Raw genomic sequence first — 25,187 nt, 5'->3', positions numbered from 1 at the left:
CTCCTCTATCGTATCTTCTTCTCTTTTATTTTCTCATCTTGTCTCATATCTTGTCTCATCATTACTCATTTCTCTTTGTGTTGACTCATCTCATTTCATCTTACAGTTTTTCATATTAACTAAGACACTAAACACTTGCAAAACTCTAAACACATTCTCACTCAGTAAAATGTAATTTGCACTGTGATAAACTTGTGATGCAAAACTCTAAAGACAGGAAAGCAAAAGTTAAAAACACGGTTGTCATCGTTTACACACAATAATTAAAACGTAGCAAATCAGCTAAAAGGGGAAATATGAATAATCAGTCATGACTAGTTATGATTAATTATAAATATTTAGATCCGCTGTAAGTATTTACTTGACCTCTCAGTGTCAACTGTCTGTCAATTGTAAGAATGTTACTTTCCTGTTTAAGGAAAATAACTTTCTTACTGTACAAAATACTGAGAGCAAGTAGCTAAAATCTGCATAATTAGGGACTTCAGTTATGAGCAAATAATGAACAACCTCAAATGTGATACAAGTAAGACTTTATTAACTACATGAACACTTAAACTAGTCTAAAACACACATGCGCGTACAGAGGGCATAGGAAAAGGGTTAAAGCTTAAGCAGTAAAGAGAAGAGAAGTAAAAACCATGAAGCTATCATAGAATTTGATATTCAGCAGATCTACAGCCCGAAGGAAACATCAGTTTCTTAGTTCAAACACACCTTTGTAAAAGGTGCATATGATACTTAATGTATCAATTAATAAGACTAAGTTTGATACTTACGTCATCATTGTTTGAAAAAAGAGTCCTGATGCACTTTGGGGCTCCAGTTGGTCTCTGCAAAAGTGAGTTGATGAGAAAGACCAATTCGAATCAGAGAATCTTGATGAATGGAAAGTCAAGGCCAAAGGCCTGGCGCAAGCTTAGGGTGGTTTTTAAGGCTCTTAGCTCAGCATCTTCTCCTGGAATTCCTGAATCTAAACGAACTGACCTGATTTGGTGATCAGTGATCAATGATGAGGAATGGTACATTTTGGAGTTTGGAGTTGGAAGTTTTACAACCTTTTGTCCTAAGGCATATGTTTCACATCTGGCCTCTGATTGGATGTTGATGAAGAAACTATTAAAGATTCTGGTAACACAAATACATTCTATAAGTGCCAACATATAATATAAATGAACATTTAGACCATTAAAAATGCAGCCGAAAGATAACAAACATGGCATACCTGTGAACTGTTAAAAAAAAAAAAAAAAAGTGACGTGACATTCAGCCAAGTATGGTGACCCATACTCAGAATCCCATACTCAGAATTCATGCTCTGCATTTAACCCATCCAAAGTGCACAAACACAGAGAGCAGTGAACACACACACACTGTGAACACACACCCGGAGCAGTGGGCAGCCATTTATGCTGTGGCACCCGGGATGCAGTTGGGGGTTCGATACCTTGCTCAAGGGCACCTAAGTCATGGTATTGAGAGCACTGTACATGCACTCCCCCCACCTACAATTCCTGCCGGCCCGAGACTCGAACTCACAACCCTTCAATTGCAAGTCAGACTCTCTAACCATTAATTCAAGACTTCCTAATTTCACTAGTTCATGCTTACATATAATTAGCTGAGGTATGGTCTGCGTATTTGGCGTGCTGTCCAGGGAAGGGCTTCGAGCTCGGGAATGGCCCGAACCTAGAGTAGGTAAGACGGGGGGTCCTTCCCCGTCTATTTATAAAGTGAACTCAAAGTGAGGAGATGGGGTGGAGGAGGGATGCTGATAAACAGTCAATGGATAGAGGGAAGTCAGCGATATTTATACTATGGGATTGATTACTTGATTATGGTCCACCTGTGTTGATTAGGCTAAGTATCTGACGCGCTCCTCCCGAATCTTATTAATAAAATTTCATTTCACTAGTTCACGCTTACATATAATTAGCTGAGGTATGGTATGCGTATTTGGCATGCTGTCCGGGGAAGGGCTCCGAGCTCGGGAATGGCCCGAACCTAGAGTACCCCCCAAAAAAGCAAATGTACAAGAGGACAGCCGCCAGTTTAAAGAATGCCCCCCACAAAAAGCATAGAGTACTGGCGGGGGCTGATTTGGTTTCCTGAGAAGTCGTCTCGTTGGCAGGCTGGAAGGGCCTACGTACTCCAGAGGGAGCGACTTGGGCGTTGGGAGAGTAGGCCCTACCGGCTGCAGCTAGTGAACTACGTAGTTGTTGGCGCCCGGTCGGTAGGGCTCGAGCCGATGCTCAACTGGAGCTTGTGGCGTTGGAACGGTGAGCCCTACCGGCCGATGAGAAGGAGCAGCGTGGTTGTGGTGCCCGACCGGGAGAAATAGGTCACGGTGTCGGCGTACGGGCCCTACTGGCTGAAAGCCCCTGCTATTCAGTGGGTGAAGGGCCTAATGCTGACCGAGAGGGCACATGAAGCCTCTCAGGGCCCAGAATGACGGACGTCTGGGTCCTCTCGGTTTGGCAGATAAAAAGCTTTGGGCTGGCCGACAAGGAGGACTCTGGCAATATCCGAAGGGAGATCCCGACTCATGGCATCGGATGGATGAGACTCACTTGCGGCCGGCAAGCATAGGCCCAACCGGGAGAACTCTCGCCAGACGTCTGAAGGGAGCACACGCATCAGACGGGTAAGCCTCGCCGGACAAGGAGAGTGGAAGGGAAAACCCGACTGGGAGGACTCTCGCGGCATCCGATGGGGCATTAAACTCAGAACATCGAACGGGTAAGCCTCGCCAGGTGGGGTTAAAAGATGTGAGGGTAGCTGAGGGTTGTTGTTTTTTTTTTTTTGCAGGATTTGGCGAGAGGACGAGACTCGTAGCATCGGACAGTTAAGCCTCGCCTACCGTCAAATGGAAAGGTAAGTTGCGTGGCCGAGAGACTGTTACCGACGTCCGAAGGGAGCACACGCATCTAACGGGTAAGCCTCGCCGACCGTAGAGTGGAAACGTAAAAGGAAGTCTGTCCAGGAGGCTCTCGCCAGCGTCCGAAGGGAGCACGCGCATCGAACGGGTAAGCCTCGCTGACCATAGAAAAGGAAAAGGTAAGGTTGTCTAACCAGGAGGCTCTCGCCGGCGTCCGAAGGGAGCACGCGCATCAAAAGGGTAAGCCTCTCCGGATGTGGGACAGAAAAGGTAACGATAGGTGGCCAGGAGGCTCTTGCCAGCATCCAACGGGGACTTCCTGTTCCCCAAAAACAACTGGGTGAGCCTCGCAGGCCGTAGGATGGAAAAGGTAAGTTTGAGTGGTCGTTAGGCTGTCGTCGGCGTCTTATGGGAGTTTGCTACTCACGGCAAAAGACGGGTAAGCCTTGACGAATGTAGGAAGGAGGAGGGTTTATTTGTGTGTTTGGTACCTGCGGCATCGAACGGCTTGCTTGTAGGTTTTGTAACCTAAACCACATGGAATGGTCGTGGTTGGCTGGCCAGAAGGCTCTCGCCAGCGTCCGATGGGAGCACTCGCATCGAACGGGTGAACCTCGCTGGCCAAGGATGGAAAAGGTCGGGTTGTCTAGCCGGGAGGCTCTGACCGACGTCCGATAGGAGCTTAACTCCAGGAATCGAACGGGTAAACCTCTCTTGCTGTAGGACGGAAAAGGTTGTCCAGCCGGGAGGCTCTTACCTTCAGCCGACAGGAGCTTAGCTCCCGGAATCGAACGGTAAAGCCTCGCTGGCCAAAGGATGGAAAAGTTAAGGTTGTCTAGCCGGGAAGCTCTCACCTACATCCAATGGGAGCCTTGACTCCATGCATTGGATGGGTAAACCTCTCCGTACGTAAGACAGAATGGCAAAAGGGTAGCCGGGGGCTTTCACCTACGTCCGAAGGGAGTGTGAGCTCCTGGCAACAAACGGGTAAGCCTTGCTGGCTGCAGAATGGAAAAGGTGAGGTTGTCTGGCCGGGAGGCTCTCGTCAGCATCCGATGGGAGCTCGAGCTCCTGGCATCGAAGAGAGAAGCCTTGCTGGCCATAGGATAGAAAAAGGTAAGGTTATCTGGCCGGGAGGCTATGGCCGGCATCCGGTGTTTTTTTTTTTTTTTTTTTTTTTTGGGTTAATCTGGCTTTTTAATCGGGTAAGCTTCGCTGGTGGTCGGATGGAAAGTCCAAGATTGCTTAAGCGGGAAAGCATCTGACAGGAGTTTAATACTCACGATGTCATACGAGTAAGCTTTGCTGATAGTTGAACGGAGAAGGCAAAGGTTGGCTCAACCGGGAGCACTCTTGCAGCGCCTGACAGGGAGTTCGATACTAAGGAGGATTTGGTTGTCTACGAGGGTAGACGCTGTGAGGCTTACTTGAATAATTGTTTAGCAAATCCAATAAGCTGCTTCCGATAATGAGTCCGATAAATCTTGGTGCAGTCATTGTATTCGAAATTAAGCGTGCAAAAATAAATTGGATTTCCTGTGCCAGTGTACCCCAAATAGGTGCCATGTATCGGCAATGTGGTCGTTGTCGAATTGTCATATTGTCAGCACATGAGATCGATGGTACATATCGACGATGTAATCATGTATGGGTGGAGTAAGAGAAAGATTCTTTATACTTGTCTGAGCTTACTATTTGCCATTTTAACCATGCAGGTGCACGAAAGAGCCTATGGAATCACCAATAATGGTGATAAACAATAACTGATAAACTGGCATTAAATATATAATATATTTAAAACTGCTAGTTCATGTAGTCGGCACTACTGTCATCTTGCTTGTCCTGTGAATTTATTTATTTATTTATTTTTTAAACGATAGTAGATTCCATTTAAAGTCCAACGATTTAACCCTAATATGGATGTAAACAAATGCCTTAAATATAAGGTATTCAAAAACCGGTAAGTTCATATATTTTGAGTGAGTTCGGTTGAAATGATGCCTTGGTCATACGCGCTCCGGACCACATGCCTGATGATGGGACCGACGCGCCGCCCCTGAGACCAGAATGAGATGCATTCTAATGTAACTGTGGCATTAAACTCCGTTAGTGAGAGCTCCTTTAAAATATGGCACGTATCGGATTTACCTGTTAAAGTACGATGGAATACCTTATATCTGCAAACGATGCATGTCTATTTGTGGATGGAGACTTCTTTGCCACCTACAGGCTCACATCATCCTTTGAGAGCACGGGCGAGTGTGAAGTGCAGTGCTGAGATGGGATAACGGAGCGGTTTGATAGCCGAATTATGGTAGGCCACCTAATAATTATAATAAAAAATATTTACTTGCCAGTTTTTTCGTATTACGGTCCTTAAAGTCCCCGTGAAACGGAAGTTGCAAACGACTTTTCTCCAGTGTTGTGGCGTATTTCCGAGAGAAACGGAATAATAAATGAGGAAAATAGTGGGCGTGGCTTATTTTCCAACTAGCACCTGATTGGATCTAGATAAGTAGGTGTTTAATTCAAAAAATGGAGGCAGATCTAAACGCAAGTTTACAATTGGTTGTTGAGGATTACTCGCCACCTGAATCTCCGCAATTTAGTTTTCAGCAGGAGGAGGAGGAAGATGAAGATGAAGAACAGGAACACACGGGAGGATCATTTACAAAAATGCACCTCCTCGCCATCTCTCCTTTCACGCGCTGTCAATGCTCGCAAACACACAGGCAGCCTGTCTACTGTCAGTGTCAGTTGGAGGGGCGTGACACGGATTAAGCAGACACCAAATTCCTCAAGCCTACGTCATCAGTGAAGGTCCTCCAATGCAGAGGGGAGGGGCATTTTCAGATTTTGATTAAAGATTATGAAGCCAAAAATTTTTTTGTTTCGTTTTTTTGTGTGGATTGGCTCGCATGGATGAATTGTTCAGCACAAAATGATCAATTTAGGCGAACAAAGTAAATATAGTCAATTTTGATTTCATGTGGAGTTTAAAAGGCGACAGTAATTTTACTCACACTTGCTATCCTGCGTCGAAACACTAGGGCAGATGCGTTTTAGATGAATTTTGAGTGATCACACCGGTGAATGGTGAAATAGGTCCCTAAATGATTTGGTCCTACCAGAAAACTTGCATGGAAATTAAAATTTAAAATTAAATTAAGCATTTAGCAGAGACGCTTTTATCCAGAGACTTACAAGCATTTTTTTTTTTTTCATGGAACTTATGTCTGTATCATTTCCGTGAGGTTTAAACGTGCGCGGTAAGGCGAATGTTATGCCTTTGCTTCGTGGTTAAAAGTGGCATCATCATCCGACGGAACGTTTGTATCTGTAGTCCAAATCTATGCACAATCCACACTCCAGATCAGCAGGTGGCGGTAATGCACCTTTACGCTGGTTTGCCAAAACCGCCATAAAACACTAGCAGAAGAAGACGGAACTGCGTCATGACGTCGTTTAACAAACTTTAGCCGCGAACCTGCTTTTAGATGCAACACTTTGGATGCCAACTGCCGTAAAAATCCAATGAAGAAAAAGAAGAACCTGTTTTTTGCGTCTTCACCTGAAAATGTATTGGTTAACGTCGCGCGGTCTGCGCCGCTAGAGGAAGCGGCCTCAAACTGCCACTCGGCCGGAACACCGGGGTAAAAGGCTGAGCCGCGGTGAGAACTGGGGTTCGGCCCAGGCTGGTTGGATTCTTTCTGCTGCAATCCAGCGCTCGGGGAGAGCTCGGTCTCGGGCAGCACGATCGTTGTGTCGAGCAATGCGAGCTCGGAGCTTGCACGGTCTATTGGCCACGACGTGTGGCTTGGCGAGGAGAGCAGCTGTCACGATGACGCTTAATGCTGCTCAACGGCCGTGTTTGGCTGGGTAGAAATTATCTCGGGTCCGGCAAAAGCAGCAGGTCTTATAAATCCCCTGTGTAGCTCTCTTCGTTGGTACGAAAATTGGGTCTGTGGTAAGGTGACAGACGAAGCGAACCAGCATGCTGATAAACCGTCAATGGATAGAGGGAAGTCAGCGATATTTATACTATGGGATTGATTACTTGATTATGGTCCACCTGTGTTGATTAGGCTAAGTATCTGACGCGCTCCTCCCGAATCTTATTAATAAAATTTCATTTAAAAGAGTTTGTATCAATACATAAGTGAAACACTTTAAAAGGAAATATAATGAAATGGGGAAATTGGGTACATGTTCCTACATTTCTCAAGTGGTTATATCTAGAGGGAGATATAATTAGGATGGACTGTATAGTACAAGGGTACATTTGTCTGTTTCAAAGTGAATTTAGAGTGAAAACTCTACATTCCTTCGAGTTGTAAAACAAACATATGTTGATGTGTGTCTTTGTTACCATGATAACAAGAGGCCTGTACTGCCTTTTTTTGAGGTCACAGTTGCATTTCGGGTGAAAGGTCCAAGGACCCTTTGGTTAGAAGGGATTAGATATTATTTGTTACATGTAACAAAAGGTTGTGTGTCTGATTGGTCCAAATGCTAATCAGAACTGTTCACATTTGTTTCTAAATATGTGAATGTACAAAATATAAGCCAGTTCAAAGTGCACAGAGCTACTGTGAAAGACCATGCTCTTGTGTGTGGAATGGTAGAGGCAGAACAAAGAGTTCAACCTGACCTGAGCAGATTTCCCGTGGCTACCATAATCAGTTAAAAAAAAGTTCAAAGAACAGCAAAAGAAGAGTGCAAGAGAATCTTGTGTAGAATTGCAAGACTACCCCCCCCCCCATTGCCTGACTGCAATGTAGATGAAGCCCTCAGTATGTATGTATGCATGTGCATATGTATGCATGTATATACATATGTATATATATATACATATGTGTGTATATATATATATATATATATATATATATACAGTATATATATACAGTATATATATATATATATATATATATATATATATATATATATATATATATATATATATATATATATATATATATTAGGGGTGCACCGAAATTTCGGCCGAAATTTTCACAGAATTTTCGGCCGAAATGGCATTATCGGTTTCGGGCCGAAATAAAAAAAACAGCCGAAAACGTAAACCGAGAAAATGAATGTCACCTGCCCCTCCCATCCGTGAGCAAGCGCTTAGGTTTCACTCACGGTCGAGCTGTTATCACGCGTCTGCCTATCAAAGATTAAGCATGTCAAAGAGCTGTCACAATCAAAAAAAGCTTGTCACAAAAGCTGCACAATCGATCGGACCAACCAACACAAGTTTCGAAAACGAAAACAGGGAATCGATTTTAACGGCCTTCTCTCGGAGCGCGTCCAGCTCGTCACTATACGCTCGCAGCGAACGCGCGTCACACAGCAACTGCAGGTTCTGACACACACACACACACACACAGCCTATAAGTGCATAATATCAATGTAGCCTTCAGTAATGTTTTTCATTGATGTTATGGCAGTCCACATTGCTGACTTGTTCGCGTCTCAAGCGCCCTCTTTACGTTCGCCCTAATGCCTGTTTAGTTGTCGGTGGATTTGCCTATATTTGGCGTTGAAAAACGGATCAACGCCAAATATAGGCAATTTACTAACGATTCAATGAACACTTTGCCTATTTCTCAAAAATCGAACAGGATTTTTTTTTTTTCACAAAAGTGACAGCCCTATACGAGAGGACACCAAAGTTGCAATATGTAACATTTGTTCTGCAAAAATCTCCAAAATTGTGGATTTTTTTGCACAATTTTTAAAAAACTATTTTATTTGATGGAACATAAAACTTGAAGAATAATTATTATTTATATTTATTGTAAAAAATATTTTATGTTTTGTTATGTAACTGTTAATAAAAGTTTGATTATTATATTGTGATTTTTCAATTCAGATCCATTAAATCCAAGCAATATATATATACGTTTTTAAAAGAAGCCATTTTCGGCTTCAGTTTCGGTTTTCGGCCAAGTGCATCCTAAATTTTCGGTTTCGGCGCAGAATTTTCATTTCGGTGCATCACTAATATATATATATATATATATATATACATATGTATATACATGCATACATATGTATATACATGCATATATATATATATATATACACACAGTACACACACATATATAGTATATATATATGCACACACTGTGTACCTGTTTTTCTATTCTGGTGGAGACTTAAACCTGAATACACACAGACTCATGGGGACTTATGTCATGGTGGGGATGAAGTTTTTTGAAAATCTAAAAATGCAGAAAGATTCCTGTGAGGGGTAGGTTTAGGTGTATGGTGATAGAAAATACGGACTGTACAGTAGAAAAAGCATTACGCCTGTGGAGAGTCCCCACAAGGATAGCAAGACCAGACGTGTGTGTGTTTGTGGGGGTTCCGTTTTTGGATTTGTGTTTTAAAAAAATGAGTGATGGTTTCAGGAAATATGTTTTAGCCATTCAGAAAAGCTATAATTCATTTCTTCTCTTATGTTGTCTCCAATTCATGTAGTTGTCTCATCATGTCTTTCATTTTCTCATCTTGTCTCTTCTTTTAACTTGCATCGTCATTATTGATTTCTTCTTGTTTTGGCTCATCTCATTTCATATTATTTCATTTTTTCTCTCGTCTCGACCTGTCTCTTTTCTTGTCTCCTCATCTCTTTATCTGGTCTCCTCTCTCCTCGCCTAGTCTCATCATTTCTTATTTTTACTCTTCTCATTTAATCTTATTTCATTTCTCATCTCATCTTGCCTAATTTTCATCTCATTTCTTCTCTTGTCTCATCTATTTTTATTTTACTTAGTTTCACCCTACCTCTTCACTTCTCTCATCTCGTTATTTCTCTGCTTTCACCTTATTTTGTCTCTTCTCATCTCTTCTCTTATTTTGTATTCTTTTATTTTTGTATTCTGTTCACAACTAAACTCCCTCTTCTTCATCTCTGTCATCCTGTGTGTTGTTTTCCCCATCCTGTGATACCTGTTTTATGGTGTTCTTCTCTCTTCAGATAATCTCTGTCAAACTATTCATGCTTGTCACATAATGGCTGAAATTACAGAAAACCACATTGAGTGTACGTGTCTCAGCTCAACTGGTTCAAAGGGTTAGCCATTGAGGGAACAGTCAGTCAACCGTGATCAAACAAACCTGACAGCCATATTAATCTTTCCTTATGTCCACCTCAACAGCACCACTGAAACAGAAAAGACAAGCCTAAAGGACTGTTTGGACCTTTCACTCAGATAGCTGATGTCTTTCTATAATAATAAACAGCAACAGCTCAACTGGATAGTGCGCTTCATCCATTATAGTTACAGGAGAATCCAACCGTAGGATGCGTGATAGAAAAAAGAGCTGTGTTTGTATTGTAACAGTAAGATGTTCCCTTAGGATAATCACAATCATTTTGGTATGTACCACCTGACACATTAACTGAGTAAGTCAAATACACTATTTTAAAGTAGCAGTTGACTTTCCTCTCAAAAAGTGCTAAAAAGGGTGATGACCGTATTTGGCTGCACAATGAACCTCAGAATGTCACGAGGGATTCAATGACCATTTTACCTCTGATCCTGATATGCAACCCTCACAAAATTTAGCAATTTGGAGATGGACTGCAGTGACCTTGGATTTTCAGTTAAAAACACAGGTGTTCCCCATGCACTGCAGAATCTGCTTCCAGCTCAGCTGCCTTTAATTACCCCTTTAAGTCGGGTCATTGTCTTTCCCTCCATCTCTCTCTCTCTCTCTCTCTCTCTCTCTCTTTGCACACACACACACACACACACACACACACACAGATGTTAACACCACTGAATCACTCAGGATTCATTAGTTCTAGAGGACAAAAGTTCCTGTAACTTCAATAGAAGTAAGTCACTTTTCTCATGAATATTCATTCCCGGTGTCACAGGGGTGGGGAGTCGAGGGGATGTCATGCCTCAGCTGCTGGTTCATTTCACAGCGCTTATTTAGGGACTATAAGCTATATACAGAGTCTATAATGAAAGACCAGACACTCAGTGAGGCTCAAGAATCTGAGATGACTTGTGAAAATTGTTCTAATTTGCATTTTTCTAATCTGATATAATATGACGAGAAAAAAAAAACAATGTTAGTCTATGTTTTTGGGCTAAATTGGCAAACAATTTAAGCCTCATATTTGAATGGATTCAGCTGAAAATATTTTGTTTTTTAAAAGCTATTCCATGCAACCACACTGCTGGACCAGTACGATCAGTGTAGTCTGATTTCAGATCAAATGACTCTTACAAACTAGTACTTTCTGGTGAATCAAAAACATTAGACATTAATAGTCACTTTGTTATGTTACTTATTGTGACACTACTGACTGGTTCTACATCATGAGTTCATTCAGTGATGTTTTGTAAAAATGAAATGTAAAACTGATAGGGCTATCAAATCGATTAATCACACATCCGAAATAAAAGTTTGTGTTTACATAATATATTTGTGTGAACTGTGTATATTATCATGGAACTGTTCAGTCTATAATAGATTTTTATTTCCACTTCACTTTTATCCAAGGAGACAGAACTATTTGCACTGTATTTACAGTGGGACAATATTCATACAATACTATAACCTAGAAATAATTTAAAGGGGTGACTTGCAAGTCGCAGCAGGACGAATTATGTGTCCAGCAACATCTGATTCAAATATTATGCTAATTAATAGTGAGTGCTAGTTTCAGACATTACATTACATCCAACCTGTGGATGTTATCCCCACCCGGCTCTGTAGAGAGGTCCTGAATACTATCAGCCCTAGTGTATTGGCTATTATAAACAGATCCTTAGACAGTGGGTGTGTTCCTATATGCCTCAAACAAGCAGTGATCACGCCTCTTCTTAAGAAGCCAAATTTAGACATAACCAATCTTACAAATTTCCGCCCTATTTCTAAGTTGCCATTCTTGTCAAACATTTTTGAGAAAAATGTTTTTAATCAGTTATCTTCATTTATCTCACAAAACAATATTTTAGATAAATTTCAGTCTGGCTTTAGAGCCCATCATAGCACCAAGTCTGCACTTCTGAAGGTGTCAAATGATCTACTCCTTGCTTTGGACTCTGGAAAATCTGCTATTTTAATGCTACTGGACCTTAGCTCTGCATTGGATTCAGTTGATCATGTAACCCTTATTAATCGTCTAAGGGATGAAGTTGGCATTAGGGGCACAGCACTGGATTGGTTCTCATCATACCTCTCCGACAGATCAGTTAAGGTGATGATTGGACACTCGTCCTCTCCTTCGGCACTGCTCACTTATGGGGTACACCTCAGGGTATCTTATTTTGTCTGTATATGCTCCCCTTGGGTTCAATCATGAGGAAATATAATATTTCATTTCATTGTTATGCGGACAATATTCAGATCTACATTCCTCTTAGTTCTGATCACTCTTATTCTGATCTTTTTAATTGCTTTGAAGATATTAAGGGCTGGACTGGCAGAAACTTTCTACAACTAAATGATAGCAAAACTGAGATTGTTGTCTTTGGACCCCCAGGTGCTGTCTTGGATATCAATATCAATCTAGATCATATGTCATCAAACATTCTTCCTTTTGCTAAAACATTAGGTGTAATTTTTGACACTGATCTTAATTTTGAAAAACAGTGCTGTGGTGAGAAACAGCTTTTTTTCAGCAACTAAGGCAAATAGGCAAATTAAAATCTATGTTTCGTTTAAGGATTTAGAGATAGTTACCCATGCCATCATCACTTCTAGACTTGATTATTGCAATGCGCTTTATATGGGTCTCAGGCATTCATCGTTGAATTGCTTGCAGCTGCTCCAGAACGCAGAGGTTGCTGACTGGTACTAAGAGGAGAGAAAGCATTTTTTCTGTCCTAGCATCTCTTCATTGGTTACCAGTGCAACATAGGATCCATTTTAAGATTTTATTATTTGTGTATAAAGCACTAAATGATTTAGCCCCATCATACTTGTCTGAACTTCTCAGCTATCAGCAATCCTCTCGCTTCCTCAGATCCTCTGATAAACTCTTCTTGCATATACCTTGCTCCCGTTTGAAATTTAAGGGGGATCGGGCTTTTTCTGTGGCCGGTCCTAGACTTTGGAACAGCTTACCTCTAGATATTAGATCTGCGGCTTCCCTTCCTGTTTTTAAATCCCGCCTGAAGACTTATCTGTACTCCTTGGCATTTGGATGAAATGTATGTCTGTGTTTGTTCATGTGTTTTTGTATTGATTGTGTTTTGAGTCATTTCTTTTAATCTCTTAAATCACTATATTTACTTTATTTGTATATGTACAGCACTTTGGCATACACTAGCTGTTTTTAAATGTGCTATATAAATAAACTGACCTTGACCTTGACAGTGCCGCACTCGTACTGACTCTTATTCTGCCCAAAAGAATGAAAAGACGTGCTGAAGGCGGAGCGATTCGACCAATCAGATGAAAGCAGTGTTTCAGCGCTGCCCACAAGTGCGCATGAAATATAGGGCTTGGGCGCCGCGTTGCATTCTGGAACGTGGCGGCCATATTGATGGCCTCGCCAATGTAAACATACAGCAAGTTGAACAAGAAGAAGCAGAGTTGGGAGAAAGAAAAAAGATGTTAAAATCGCAAAAAGGTTGTGGGATTTATAGGGATACGCTAAATAGTGATGCCAGAGACTGGTATGTGGACAAAATCGGCACTATTAACGGTTTGGATCCATATGAAATTCCCAACAAATAGTGGAGTACCGACGGCGACTTGCTGCCGCACTTTTGCATTACAGATATCCTCGGCTACCTTGTTTGTTTTGTAAGCGCCTACACTTCAGAACAGTTCCGAAGCTACAAGTGAAGTCATTGGAGTTTCATGTGCAGTTCACAAATGGAGAGGTTCAGGAGCTGCAGGTCATAGAACCGGCAAACAGTATACAGTTATCCGGACAAAGGTAAGCTGCGCTCTACCTAGTTGCTAGATTAGTAACCGGTAGTGCTTACAACCATTCACACATGGACTTTTAACTATGTGTTTCAAAAGTGTAGTTAGTAGCTGTTTTCCGGGGTTCTCACGTATTTGAGCTCTTTTCCCGCTGTCTTCCCGTTTTAGTATTTTCCTGTAAAATATCCTGTTAGCCCCTCCATCGGACCTGTCAAGTCTCTGTGCTGTTGTCCTGTTGCTAACTTACTCCTTGCCCTTCCAGCGAACAGATGTTTTCAAAGCATCGTTTTACTTACTTGAAAGCAACCTTAGCATGATGTTGGTCTTTTTAAGATAACAGCGTGGTTGTTGTGACAGCACGATTTCACGCCAATCTGTAAGTAGAGCTGTAGTCAAGTCCAGCTTTGTCGAGTCCAAGTCAAGTCCAAGTCCAGGACTAGTCTAGACCGAGTCAAGATTGAGTCCAAAGAGGTTTGAGTCCAAGTCAAGTCCAAAGTCCAAAAGTTTCGAGTCCAAGTCAAGACCGAGTCCAAATGAGAGAAAAAAAGGGTCCTCTTCAAGACAACATACTTAACTACTGATAATGTTTGTGATGCGAGAGACAGCATATCTCCTATTCTAAGAAAATAATTTTACATTGTTATTTGTAATGATCAAAAAGCACGTGCAAAGTAACAACTCTGTAGGACAGAGTTTTTTTATTTACTTTTATTTACTTAATAATGCTGCTTTTGCTGACATTATGTCTGTGCTCAAAAATGTATATGACTGATGCCTTGGCACAGCGAATTACTGTAATGAATGTAAACTTTATGAGTGAAAAGAGCGCAAATCAAACACCGCATTGTTATCGCCTTTCTGTGCATCTCTCAGAAATCAGAGCGTTGCAAGAGTAATTTTACCTATAATAATATATCATACACGTTATAGTATTTGTATATATTTAAAAGGCAATGATTTAAAACTTAGGCTACGATATGATACGAATGAATGGAATAAGCACAGCGCGCTCACCAATCAAACAGCAGTGTTGCGCGTCTCAGTCTCTAAAAAACTAAATCAGTTCTCTCTCAAGAGTAGGCTAATAATCAGCTTAGATACGGATACATTGTCTACTTGTCCTACATGTTTGCATCTTTACCTTTTGCTGGTTTGTGCGGCACACACACATCTGTTTAGAGAAGTTCATTAACATTAAGACTCGCTTAAAGTGTTCTGTGTAATGAAAATGTTGTGTTCAAATGATCACTAAACGTTTATCATGACATCTCTCTGCTTTCATGATAAATATTATTTTAGAAATTAATAATTATTTTAGTTTAACACGACATACTTGTTCAGTGATAACTATGAAAAAAAATATAAAAAGTCGTAACGGTCTTATCCTAAAACTCTATGATGTTGTATCCGAATGCAGATAGGAAAAATGTTGTGATTGTTACAGATACAAATACTGGCTGTTACATGAAAATTTAAATGTGTAATGTCATAATTATAAAGTTTTTAAAATTTACATATGTAATTGTTGCATTAAGGCTATACATTAATAAGCGTTTATTGATCAAAAAAAAAAAACTATTTAATGTGTTTTAATTTACAATAGCATGAACCACGAGTAGTCGAGTAACTCAAGCATTTTTTATTAAAAAAATCGACTAGTAGAAATCAGTAGTCTTGCAACCCCTATACTGTACAACAATAATTAGTATTTCATTATTGTAAAGGGTACATTTAAGGCTATCTAGGTGCAGACGTAAATAAAATCTAACAGGTAGAAAATTAAATTAGAAACATCTAAACTTTTCAGGTCGCAGTAAGTGCACCGCTGGTCATGCACATTCTTTCCCGGAACAATACTGAAAGCTAAGATGGAGAAACAGATGATCATAGCTGTACAAGGATAGCCATTTTTTAAATGAATCTATTAGCAGAGCTACTACAAGGGATTTTTAGTGCTGGAAATCCTTTTATTCTTTGCTGAAACTTCTGCGTCTTCATGGAGAGCGGGTCATGGTTGCCCAGCAACAGCAGACCCCACTGGAGCGCAAGCGCAGATTACAGAGTGCTTTGGAAATAAGGAGAGCGGCGCGCCTAGTGTTTTCCACACGTTTTCAGTTGCGACATCATGCAAATGTGGTTTTAATAATAATAATAATTCATTACATTTATATAGCGCTTTTCTAGGCACTCAAAGCGCTTTACATTGTCAGGGGGTATCTCCTCATCCACCACCAGTGTGCAGCATCCACCTGGATGATGCGACGGCAGCCATAGTGCGCCAGAATGCCCACCACACACCAGCTTACTGGTGCAGAGGAGACAAAGTGATGAAGCCAATCAACAGATATGGGGATTGTTAGGAGGTCATGATGGTTTTGTTTTGAAGGAGAATTTTTTTATTTTATTTTTTTGCTGTACTCGGTCGAGACCAACTAGAAGACTTGGCGAGTCCAATGGCCAAGTCCGAGACAAGTCCGAGTGCAAATGCAACGAGTCCGAGACAAGTCCGAGACGACAGAAAAATGTCTCGAGTCTGGACTCGAGTCCAAGACCCGACTTGAGTACTACAGCCCTATCTGTAAGCAAAGTCATGTTAGAACTAGCTTCACAAATCGCTTAACGTTAGTTAACTGCAGCAGTTCTGTAGTACGGATTTCTGCTGTCAGCAGAGGGATAGCAACAGAAAGATGAATGTTGAAATTTCCCGTATTTTGGATGAGTAACCCGGGAAATTTACCTTATTTTAAAAGTTCAATGTTGACTTAAGCTATATAAATGAATATTCAGATGTTATGGTCTCTGTGGTCGCGCCTCCAAGCAGGAAAGTGGTGTAAAGTTAATCCATTCTCATTTTATTTACCCCATGGCGATAATATGTTGCGCTGTTACATCCCACAATGCAGCAACGGTTTACCATGGTTGAAATAGATTTTTAATTAATCAAATTAAGACACACGGATGAGAGGGAGTCTGTCTAAACACTGCGCAGTAGTCCAAGTAGCAGTAAAGGAGGCCATCAACATGGCGGCCACGCCAAGTAATGACGTCATGACGCCCAAGCCCTTTTGAAGCCATAAACTGATTTGTAAACCCCAAAATGACAATGACAAAATGAGATATCAAGCCAAAAATTCATTTTCCGTTTGTTAAACGAATAAACAAGCCATTTTTCCATTTATCGTTATTGAATTCTAAATAGGAAATGATAGGGCTTTGGTTCTACTAGCGATTTGATTGGAGACCAACAGCCAATCACAATTGACCTTTAATTTTCCGATTGGTTGATTTTGTGGCACACTTGTGAGCACTTGTGGCACACAGAATTAAGAGGTTGAGAGAGAGAGACTTGACAGGAGCGCAGAGAATATGTTTGTGAGAGAGCACCTAAGTAAACTGCGTGAGAGGGGTTATTACTTTACTTTAAATTACAGTGTGGTTGTATCGTAGAATAATGATTGCTTTTAATCATTACTTTGATATAGAATAGTTAACTCATATTTTATGGCATTATAAATTAATGACAACTGCCTGGCTCAGCTGGAGATATGGTGCAGTGCTGCACAAGTTTTAATATAAAGCAAGAAAACTGCTCAGACAGGCCTACAAGTTCATAAATATTATTTATATAGGCTATTATATGTTAAAAATAAATAATACATATATGTGTGTGTGTGTGTGTGTGTGTGTGTGTGTAAAGTTTCTTCTCCTGTATTTCTGAAAAGTTTTTATCACGTCCCTCTTTCTTCCAGAGCATATCTACTGTCATTTTTAATAAAGGGACAGAAAAGTACATAAATAAACAATTGTGCTGTGAGTGGAGCCAATACAAACAAGTCATGTGATAGTAGAATGCTCATAATGCTTAGAGGTATTATTTATGAGAAACACACTTTCAAAAATAACGTGTCTATTCAGTTGACTGAACGGGCTCTATCTGAACAGTCTCGACACACCAGAGTCGTCAGAACAAATTCTCTAAGGTGAATCAAAAACATACAACGCAAGTGTCGTGTAGTCTGAATCCCGAGAGAATGACTCTTTTGAGTGTTTTTTTTTTTTTGTGAAACAAAACCCTTATGAGTCGGAGCCGTTACTGATAACTATTTTTATTTTATTTTTTACTTTATACAGCCTATAAAAAGTCATTAAAATGTTTAAGAGCACATTTGACAAAAATTACATTTATTTCAAATTTGCTACAACTTTTGAAATCTTAATGTCATACTGGGGAGCAGTAAATTCAACAATTTCTTTATACATTTTTTCTTTTCTTTCATATACATATATATATATATATATATATTTTTTTTTTTTCTTTACTTAACATTTCTTCCTATACAGTAGGCTACAAAAATAATTGACAATGGAACCATTAAAGAACCGGGATCATTACAAAGAATCAGAACCACAAATCCATACAGTTCACTTGCATATTTTAAATCCTATACGACTAAACACATTTTCCTCCCTCACACACGTTATGACTGATTACATCTTGTTGTTTAAACCTCTTGGGGTTTACTTTCCGGAGAGAAGAGCTGTGAGTTGCAGAACAGCTGCTTTTATTAATTATTTGTAACTGTAACGTTAGATGTGTTGGTTTTTTTTCTTTTTTTTTCTCCCACACAGATTAAATCCTCGAGGAAAACAAGTAGCATCAACATTTGCATTGACTCCAAAGAAACAGCGAGACGTCAGTGGTGCCTCGGCAACATCCAGAGCTTGCCTCAACTCCTCGAGTCTGAACTCTGCAGCACTTTGGACAGATTCACACTTATACACGCCAGTATAATTTTATTATCTGTTTAAAATGAGGTAAAACAAGCCCATGAACAATGACATAATCCGAGAAGGTAGCCTCTCCTGATCTACATTAGTCATAATATCTCTGAAGCTGATTCATCGCAGTCTAAATAAACCAAAAAATGCGGTTTGCCTCATGTGTATGCTGGCTAGAAAGAGCGAGCAACCTCGAAACCATTTGATCAGAAGTCCGTGTTTATGCATTTAAAAGACCGGTTGAAACGATTTAGGAAATGTATTAGCATCAACTTACGCAGATGTAAAGCAACAGGCAAGATGAGGCAGGCGTTGCAGAGGAGAGGCGTCATCCTGAACAGATCCCAGGGCACAGAAACAGAAGAGAGTTCAGACAGATGTGTGTTCATTTAATAGAAACTCGGAGCTTCAGGTCGCATTGCGCGCGCGTGTCTTGTAGTAAAGGGGAGGAACTTTCCACTTCACTCACGCTCATCTACATACACTTTCATTAACAAGTCATCAGCAAACTTGACATAACGCTAACGTCAGTAGTTTACGTACATAGATATTAATATTTAAAAAGCGATATTTTACGTTACTTGAGTGTATATTGACTAATGCTCTGTAATAAAATCTACTAAAATTACACTAATACTGCAGATTCGGTTCCACTTTATTTTAAGGTGTCCTTGTTACAGTAAGAGTAATTATACTTCATTTAAGCAGAAATATTATTGAACATGTACTTATGTATGGTTCGAATTAGGGTTAGTTGCATGTAATAATCCATAATTTATTACCATAATAAATACATGTAATATGTGTAACAAAGGACATTAAAATAAAGTATTTCCATAGTTTGTATCGGTTATAATTACATAAACATGTTTATAATAGAGATTTTGTATGTTGCACATGCACACACACTTAGATATATAGATATTATATACTGCATGTAATGTATATATAACTGATGGATATCCTATGTTCACAAGTTTTAAAAACAATTCATAAGGACAAATTACTATTACTAAGTGGAACTTGCATGCAAATAAAATGGATGACTGCAGTTTATGAAATTATCTTTTTTTTTTTTTGTTTTATGCATCTTAAATATTAAGTAGATTGATTTTTTTCTCAAGCATTTATATTTTCATCTCTGTGATTTTATTAATGTTTGTCTTTTCATAAATACTTACATTTTATCCATATTAAATGGTGTAAGGAGGTGCCACAGCGTATTACAATTAACCAGGTATATGGAAAAGCAAACACATGGAGTCTAACTGAACACTGAACAAGGTTTTCCTTTTTTTATTCCAAAACGTCTAGGATGAAAGAAATAAGTGTAAAATATACAACAGAATTGCATTCACAAGGAACAAAAATCAGAACACAATGGAAAAAATTACAGACAATTAAATGGTCATTCACAACCTGCAATGCAAATCTCTTGACGGGAAAAAGGTCTGTAAGCCTCAAAAACTGAAGGCATTGTGTATTAGTATAGTATCCCCAACATCAGACCGGTCTAAAACAGCATCGAAAACAAATTCACCTTGCACTGCAACAAAATCTTAAAACTGACAAGAGGACGTTTCAACCTGACATAACATAAAACTGAATCAAGGCAATCTATTCAATCACAGGTCAACTTTGCTGGACACTATACCATAGAAGAAAGAGAAATTAAGATGAAATGGGAATAATCCAGGTGTACAAATCTTGAACAAAAGTGGGGTTTTGAATTCGTAAAAAGGTTAACTATTTTTGAATACATGGCTCTCACCATTAGCATGCAAGCATGCCGAGTTTAATATATCCTTATTACCGCCTCAGATTTACCTTGAATTACACAGCAGGTTCATGTCCGTTTAAAGAGCTTTATTTTTTTATACTTATGAGAAAAAAATCAAAAGAGGACACATTGCCTACACCCTGTAAAAATTTCCTAATAAGCCACGCTGCCTGCTGCAAATAGCTATGGATATAATATGCACAGCTCTAAAAATAAAGACTACAGGGGAATAAATAATGTGTTAACATGAACAGTCAGCAGGGCCGGCACTTCCTCGTCGCATTAGCATGAAACTTGTGAGGAATAAATGGCTGAAAAAATTAACTCAGATCACGGTTTACAAAATGTTTCAGTAACAAACCTGTCCATTCCTAACTTCAATTCCGTGTTTTACTGAAAAAGAAAGTTTGCTTGGATATATGCCACACACCCCAATGTGGCACCTAACGTTGGGTCAGAGGACCCGATTACCAATACTTGATACGCAACAGTCTGATAAGGCACTTTCTTTCTGGTCTTCCTTTATCAAAGGCCATGACCAAAAAGTCCCTCTTAATGAAAAACAAGTGTTCTCAATCTCAATAAAATACAAATCAACTAACCAGAACAGAGCAGAAAACAGGCATTTCTCCACCACTTTCAAATATTTGGGTGCGGCAATACAAAAAAACTATTTCAAAGAAAAAAAATAAACAAAACTGTATATATATATATATATACACACAATTTTTCCCCCTGTGAAATTGGTTTTTAACAAGAGCCTTGTTGCATTTAATGTAGTGTAATTCTGCAGAACTGAAAAAAAAAAGTACAGAAGCAGCATATAAAATTAGACAGAATACACAAATGCCTGCCCTCTAATGACTTACAGATGTACTGCAAGTTACAGACTCAAGGTTCCTTTCGAAGAAATTCTAAATAACTATGTTGTTAGCATTCCTTGGTAATGTAATAAGCCATGTTACATATTTTACAAGTCTCTGTTGATTGAAAAAACATGGTATCAACTGTGTGGGTAATTTTTTTGCAGCTGTCCATAAATTTAACTGTTTGAACTTTTCAAATCCTGACAGCATCAACAATCACTCCAGGAACATGTATGATGCTCCACTTAACATGAAAAAGCAGCAACTTGGCCAAATTATTTTCAGCAGATCAGTTGAGTCAGATAAGGATGAGTGGCCTATATACAACCTTTATCAATAACCAACAGGGCTAATATTCACGTGGTGATGATAATGTCTCAATGAAATAAAAGGAGAAAAAAGCAGCGCAGCCAGGAAACAAGCCTTTCAGAAGAAATCTGGAGTGTTCATGTTATAGTTTTCATTCTCTCACGCTCTCCAGTCTTGTTCCTGATGTGTCAAGAATGAAAGCAGAAAAAAAAAAATTGTGGTCTCCTGGTATTGAATGCATAATCAAAATAACTGAAGTTGCCTATATGTCCCATTCTGCATTCATGATGGTGCTTCATACAAACTAAGGATTTTTTTAAATGCAGAAAAATCTGAAAGGAACGAGGGAGGGACTGATGAGGAGAGATGTAGTCCAAAACTGCCAATATATCCTAAGTCCAAGCCTAGACTACAACTCCCAATAGTGCTTCTGAGAGAGCCAATAAGCTGCAGAGCACAGATAAAGCAAGTGAACAACAGGGTGGTATGAGGTCGTGACGGTCGTCTATGAGACTGCAGAACGATGACTGAGGGGTTGTGAAGGTGTCAGCTGCATCATCCGGAGGGGCTCTAGTGATTGACCAGGCCCTGCAGCATCATCATGAGGCGCCGTGCGCGCTTGCTCAGAGGGCTGTGGGCGTCCTGCTGCAGGAAGTGTAAGAGCTTCTGTCGTACCTGGGTCAGCACTGCAGACATGTGGTCTTTGGTGACTGGATCTCCATGGTCCAGGTTCATTACAGCATCTTCAAGATAGCTACACAAGAATGATAGAAAGGGGTCATGTTAGGGGGGGAATCTTTCTGCAATGACGGACATTCTAAAGTCTCTGCATATTCTGATGAAAACAATTTTTTATATATGAAAAACATTTCATATTATTGCAGATATCTAAAAAGCATGACATTTAAACTATTCTCTTTCTGCAGCTTTTTATGTCACTAGTAAAAGGTTTGCGGGTTAACTTCCATGAGCCTTCATGAGCAAAACTGACATTTCAAATTGCATACTTCAGAACAAGTGCCTTTTATATGAATGGGAAACCAAAAAAAAAAGCTTTCTCCAGGCATTTAGAGTTTCTTGACTTATGACTGTAAAACATAAGCTAACGTCATCACATCACGTCAGACTAACTGGAGGCACAATTTACATCATTTATTTTATCAAAGTGTTTATGCAGGAAGGCTAAATTCCTTTAATCTCTCCTGTTATGATCACCAGTTTGCTTTGAAGCCAATTCTCATTAATATTAGAAGCACTTTGCACTGGGCCGGACCTCTAACAATGTATTAATATTAAATTCAAAAAGTGCAAGAAGTCTGAGGCTTTCAAAGTTGAATTTGCAGCAGTCATTACTTCAGTGTCACATGATCCTTCAGAAATCATTCTAATATGCTCATTTTAAAAGACAAGGTGCTAACTGATGTTGAAAATAGCTGTGCTGATTAATATATTTAGGGAATCTGTGATCAATTTATTCAGGATGTTTTGATAAAAGTGTTTCTATTTATAATAAAAATCTTTTGTTACATTGTAAATGTCTCTTAAATCTTTGATTAATGAAAATATTAATTAAATGTATATAAAAAAGAAAAGAATGGTAGTGTATGCTGCCAGCACAAGTCATTCATCCAGTCGTCAAACACAAATCTGCTGTTTTTTTTTTGACAGCTGTGCTAATAGAACATGACTGTTATATCTTTAAACTATTCTGGGCTAAAGCTTTTTTTGGTTTTCTCTCCAAATCCATCAGGGATTATGAAATGCCACCTGTCTGAAAAACTATCTGGGAATTCTCTCCATCTGCCTTTTAAAATTAACAGACTGGTGTATGATACCACCAGAGACTTAAGGTTCATGTTGCACAGACGTCATCTTAATTACCTTACAAGCAATCATTAAGTTAAAGCTTCCGATTAAGAAGAAGAAAAAAAGTAATACAATGACCTTAATATACACAGGACTTTGCAGTATAGTCCTGTCCAGATGGCTAAGCTTTCAAGCCTCATAGCAATTTGCTCTATTTTCACATGTGTAGGTCTTGTTCCAATATATTTAAGCCCACAGTGCTGTTATCTCAACTATAATCTACTGGCACAGAGATGTTACATTCCCGGAACACAGAAATCAATGTTCACATCTTGTATTCTGCTAACCTTTATTTGCGAAGATTAAGATGTAGTGTGAATATTAATTGGGTCATAACAGCATTCTTTGGTAATCTAATGGGAGCGTCTGAATGTCTGAATGAAAGTTCATGAATGTTTATGAATCAGGCACATACAACATGTTTATTTTACTCAAGTTTGACCACAATGTTAATTAATATTCCCAAGCAATACCTTCACTTAAAAAGAAAATCTACTTTATTCCTGTGATGGCGAAGCTTTTTTACCTTTTTCTTTTTTTACTTTTTAATGGCAGTGTATCACAGCTTGCACAAAAATATTAAGCAGCAAAAACTGTAAAATACAGTAATTATAAATAAAAGTAAATATATATATGAAAATCATACTTTCATTAATAATTTTAAATATGAAGGTGTCTAATGTTCTTTGTCATGAAAAAAAAAAAAAAAGCACAGACTGCTGTAAATATTTATTCCGGTGCTAAAAATAGATCAAACCTAAAGCATAAAACAACATCCTTATGTCCGTGCAGAAAGAGGACAGGCTTACAGATGGAAAATGGCTATGTACATATGGGCAGTATGAAACACTAGTATTTTAGAGCGCAATTCAGAGATAGGACTGGCAGACAGAGCAGTTTATAGCAGTAAAGGGACTTGGCAGCACACAGGCAGAGCATTACTCTGTGATTCACGGGAGTTGGTGCCTTTCCCCCAGCAGAGAACTCTAATGCAGCCCTGACTGTAGAGCACCTTAATAACTGCAGCCCAATGCAGCACTGCCACAGAAGCGGATGTCCCCTTCACCACAAGGTCATCCAAATAGGAATTAAAGAGGAGAAAGGGACGATGTCTTGAGACTTAAAGCATTAATATCCTGTGATATGAAACTGCATTTTGCCCTTGATCACGTACAACATACAGAGGGCTATAAATAAATACTTAAGTGTTAAATCATTAATAGCACGGTGCTGTGCATGCTCTTGCATACTCATTTAAACTGAGAGGGGTGCTGAAAGAATAATTTCCATATAAAGGACACATGAAAAAAAAAAAAGTTGTAGTATAGAACGTGACTATAGTGACTGACGGATTTGAAGGGAACAAACCTGATCTTGAGTTCTGTGCGTGTGCTCAGGTTGGTGGAGAGCTGCTGGATGAGAGACAGAAGGACGGCCTGATGCAGTGGACAGGGCTGCTGGCCAAATACTTGCTGGGAGTCAATGGTCTCGCACACGTACAGCACCAGGTTCAAGTCTGCTGCGGATAAAGCCTGCAAGAAAAAGCACAGAGAACAGTCTGTGAAAAAAACAGGTCTCAAATAGACAGATGATAGTAAAAGGACACAAAAGGTCACATCTCATGTCATATCACCAGTGGCAATAAAACTGTTTGGTTTCAATTTTCAGGACTAATTACAGTGATTCCCTACAACCACCAAATTGACAGAAAAATGCAAATTGATGTAATAGATCAACAAGTTATGAATATAAAGAGTATACTTTAATAACAGTTACTGCAGGCTGACTGTAATCACTTATGTTA

General features: G+C 39.5%; 2 protein-coding genes across 4 annotated transcripts in view; both read right to left on the bottom strand.

The window, feature by feature from the left end:
• Positions 1 to 18,981, bottom strand: part of LOC132156129 (neuritin-like) — a 39,250-nt gene extending 20,269 nt beyond the window's left edge. Inside the window, exon 1 of the mRNA XM_059565003.1 lies at positions 18,840 to 18,981. Coding sequence (XP_059420986.1) covers positions 18,840 to 18,951 — 112 coding nt within the window. The 5' untranslated portion in view covers positions 18,952 to 18,981. The remainder of the gene's footprint in view (positions 1 to 18,839) is intronic.
• A 2,093-nt stretch (positions 18,982 to 21,074) lies between these two features.
• Positions 21,075 to 25,187, bottom strand: part of LOC132156117 (enhancer of mRNA-decapping protein 4) — a 29,614-nt gene continuing 25,501 nt past the window's right edge. For all 3 annotated transcript variants that reach the window (XM_059564986.1, XM_059564987.1, XM_059564988.1), the window contains 2 exons: positions 24,752 to 24,915; positions 21,075 to 22,271 (listed from right to left, as the gene is read on the bottom strand). In XM_059564986.1, coding sequence (XP_059420969.1) covers positions 22,088 to 22,271; positions 24,752 to 24,915 — 348 coding nt within the window. In that variant the 3' untranslated portion in view covers positions 21,075 to 22,087. The remainder of the gene's footprint in view (positions 22,272 to 24,751; positions 24,916 to 25,187) is intronic.

This window comes from Carassius carassius, chromosome 13 (genome assembly GCF_963082965.1).
Source record: "Carassius carassius chromosome 13, fCarCar2.1, whole genome shotgun sequence".
Classification (NCBI taxonomy): domain Eukaryota; kingdom Metazoa; phylum Chordata; class Actinopteri; order Cypriniformes; family Cyprinidae; genus Carassius; species Carassius carassius.
Note: the sequence above shows the minus strand (reverse complement) of the source record. Positions and strands in the feature narration are given on the sequence as shown.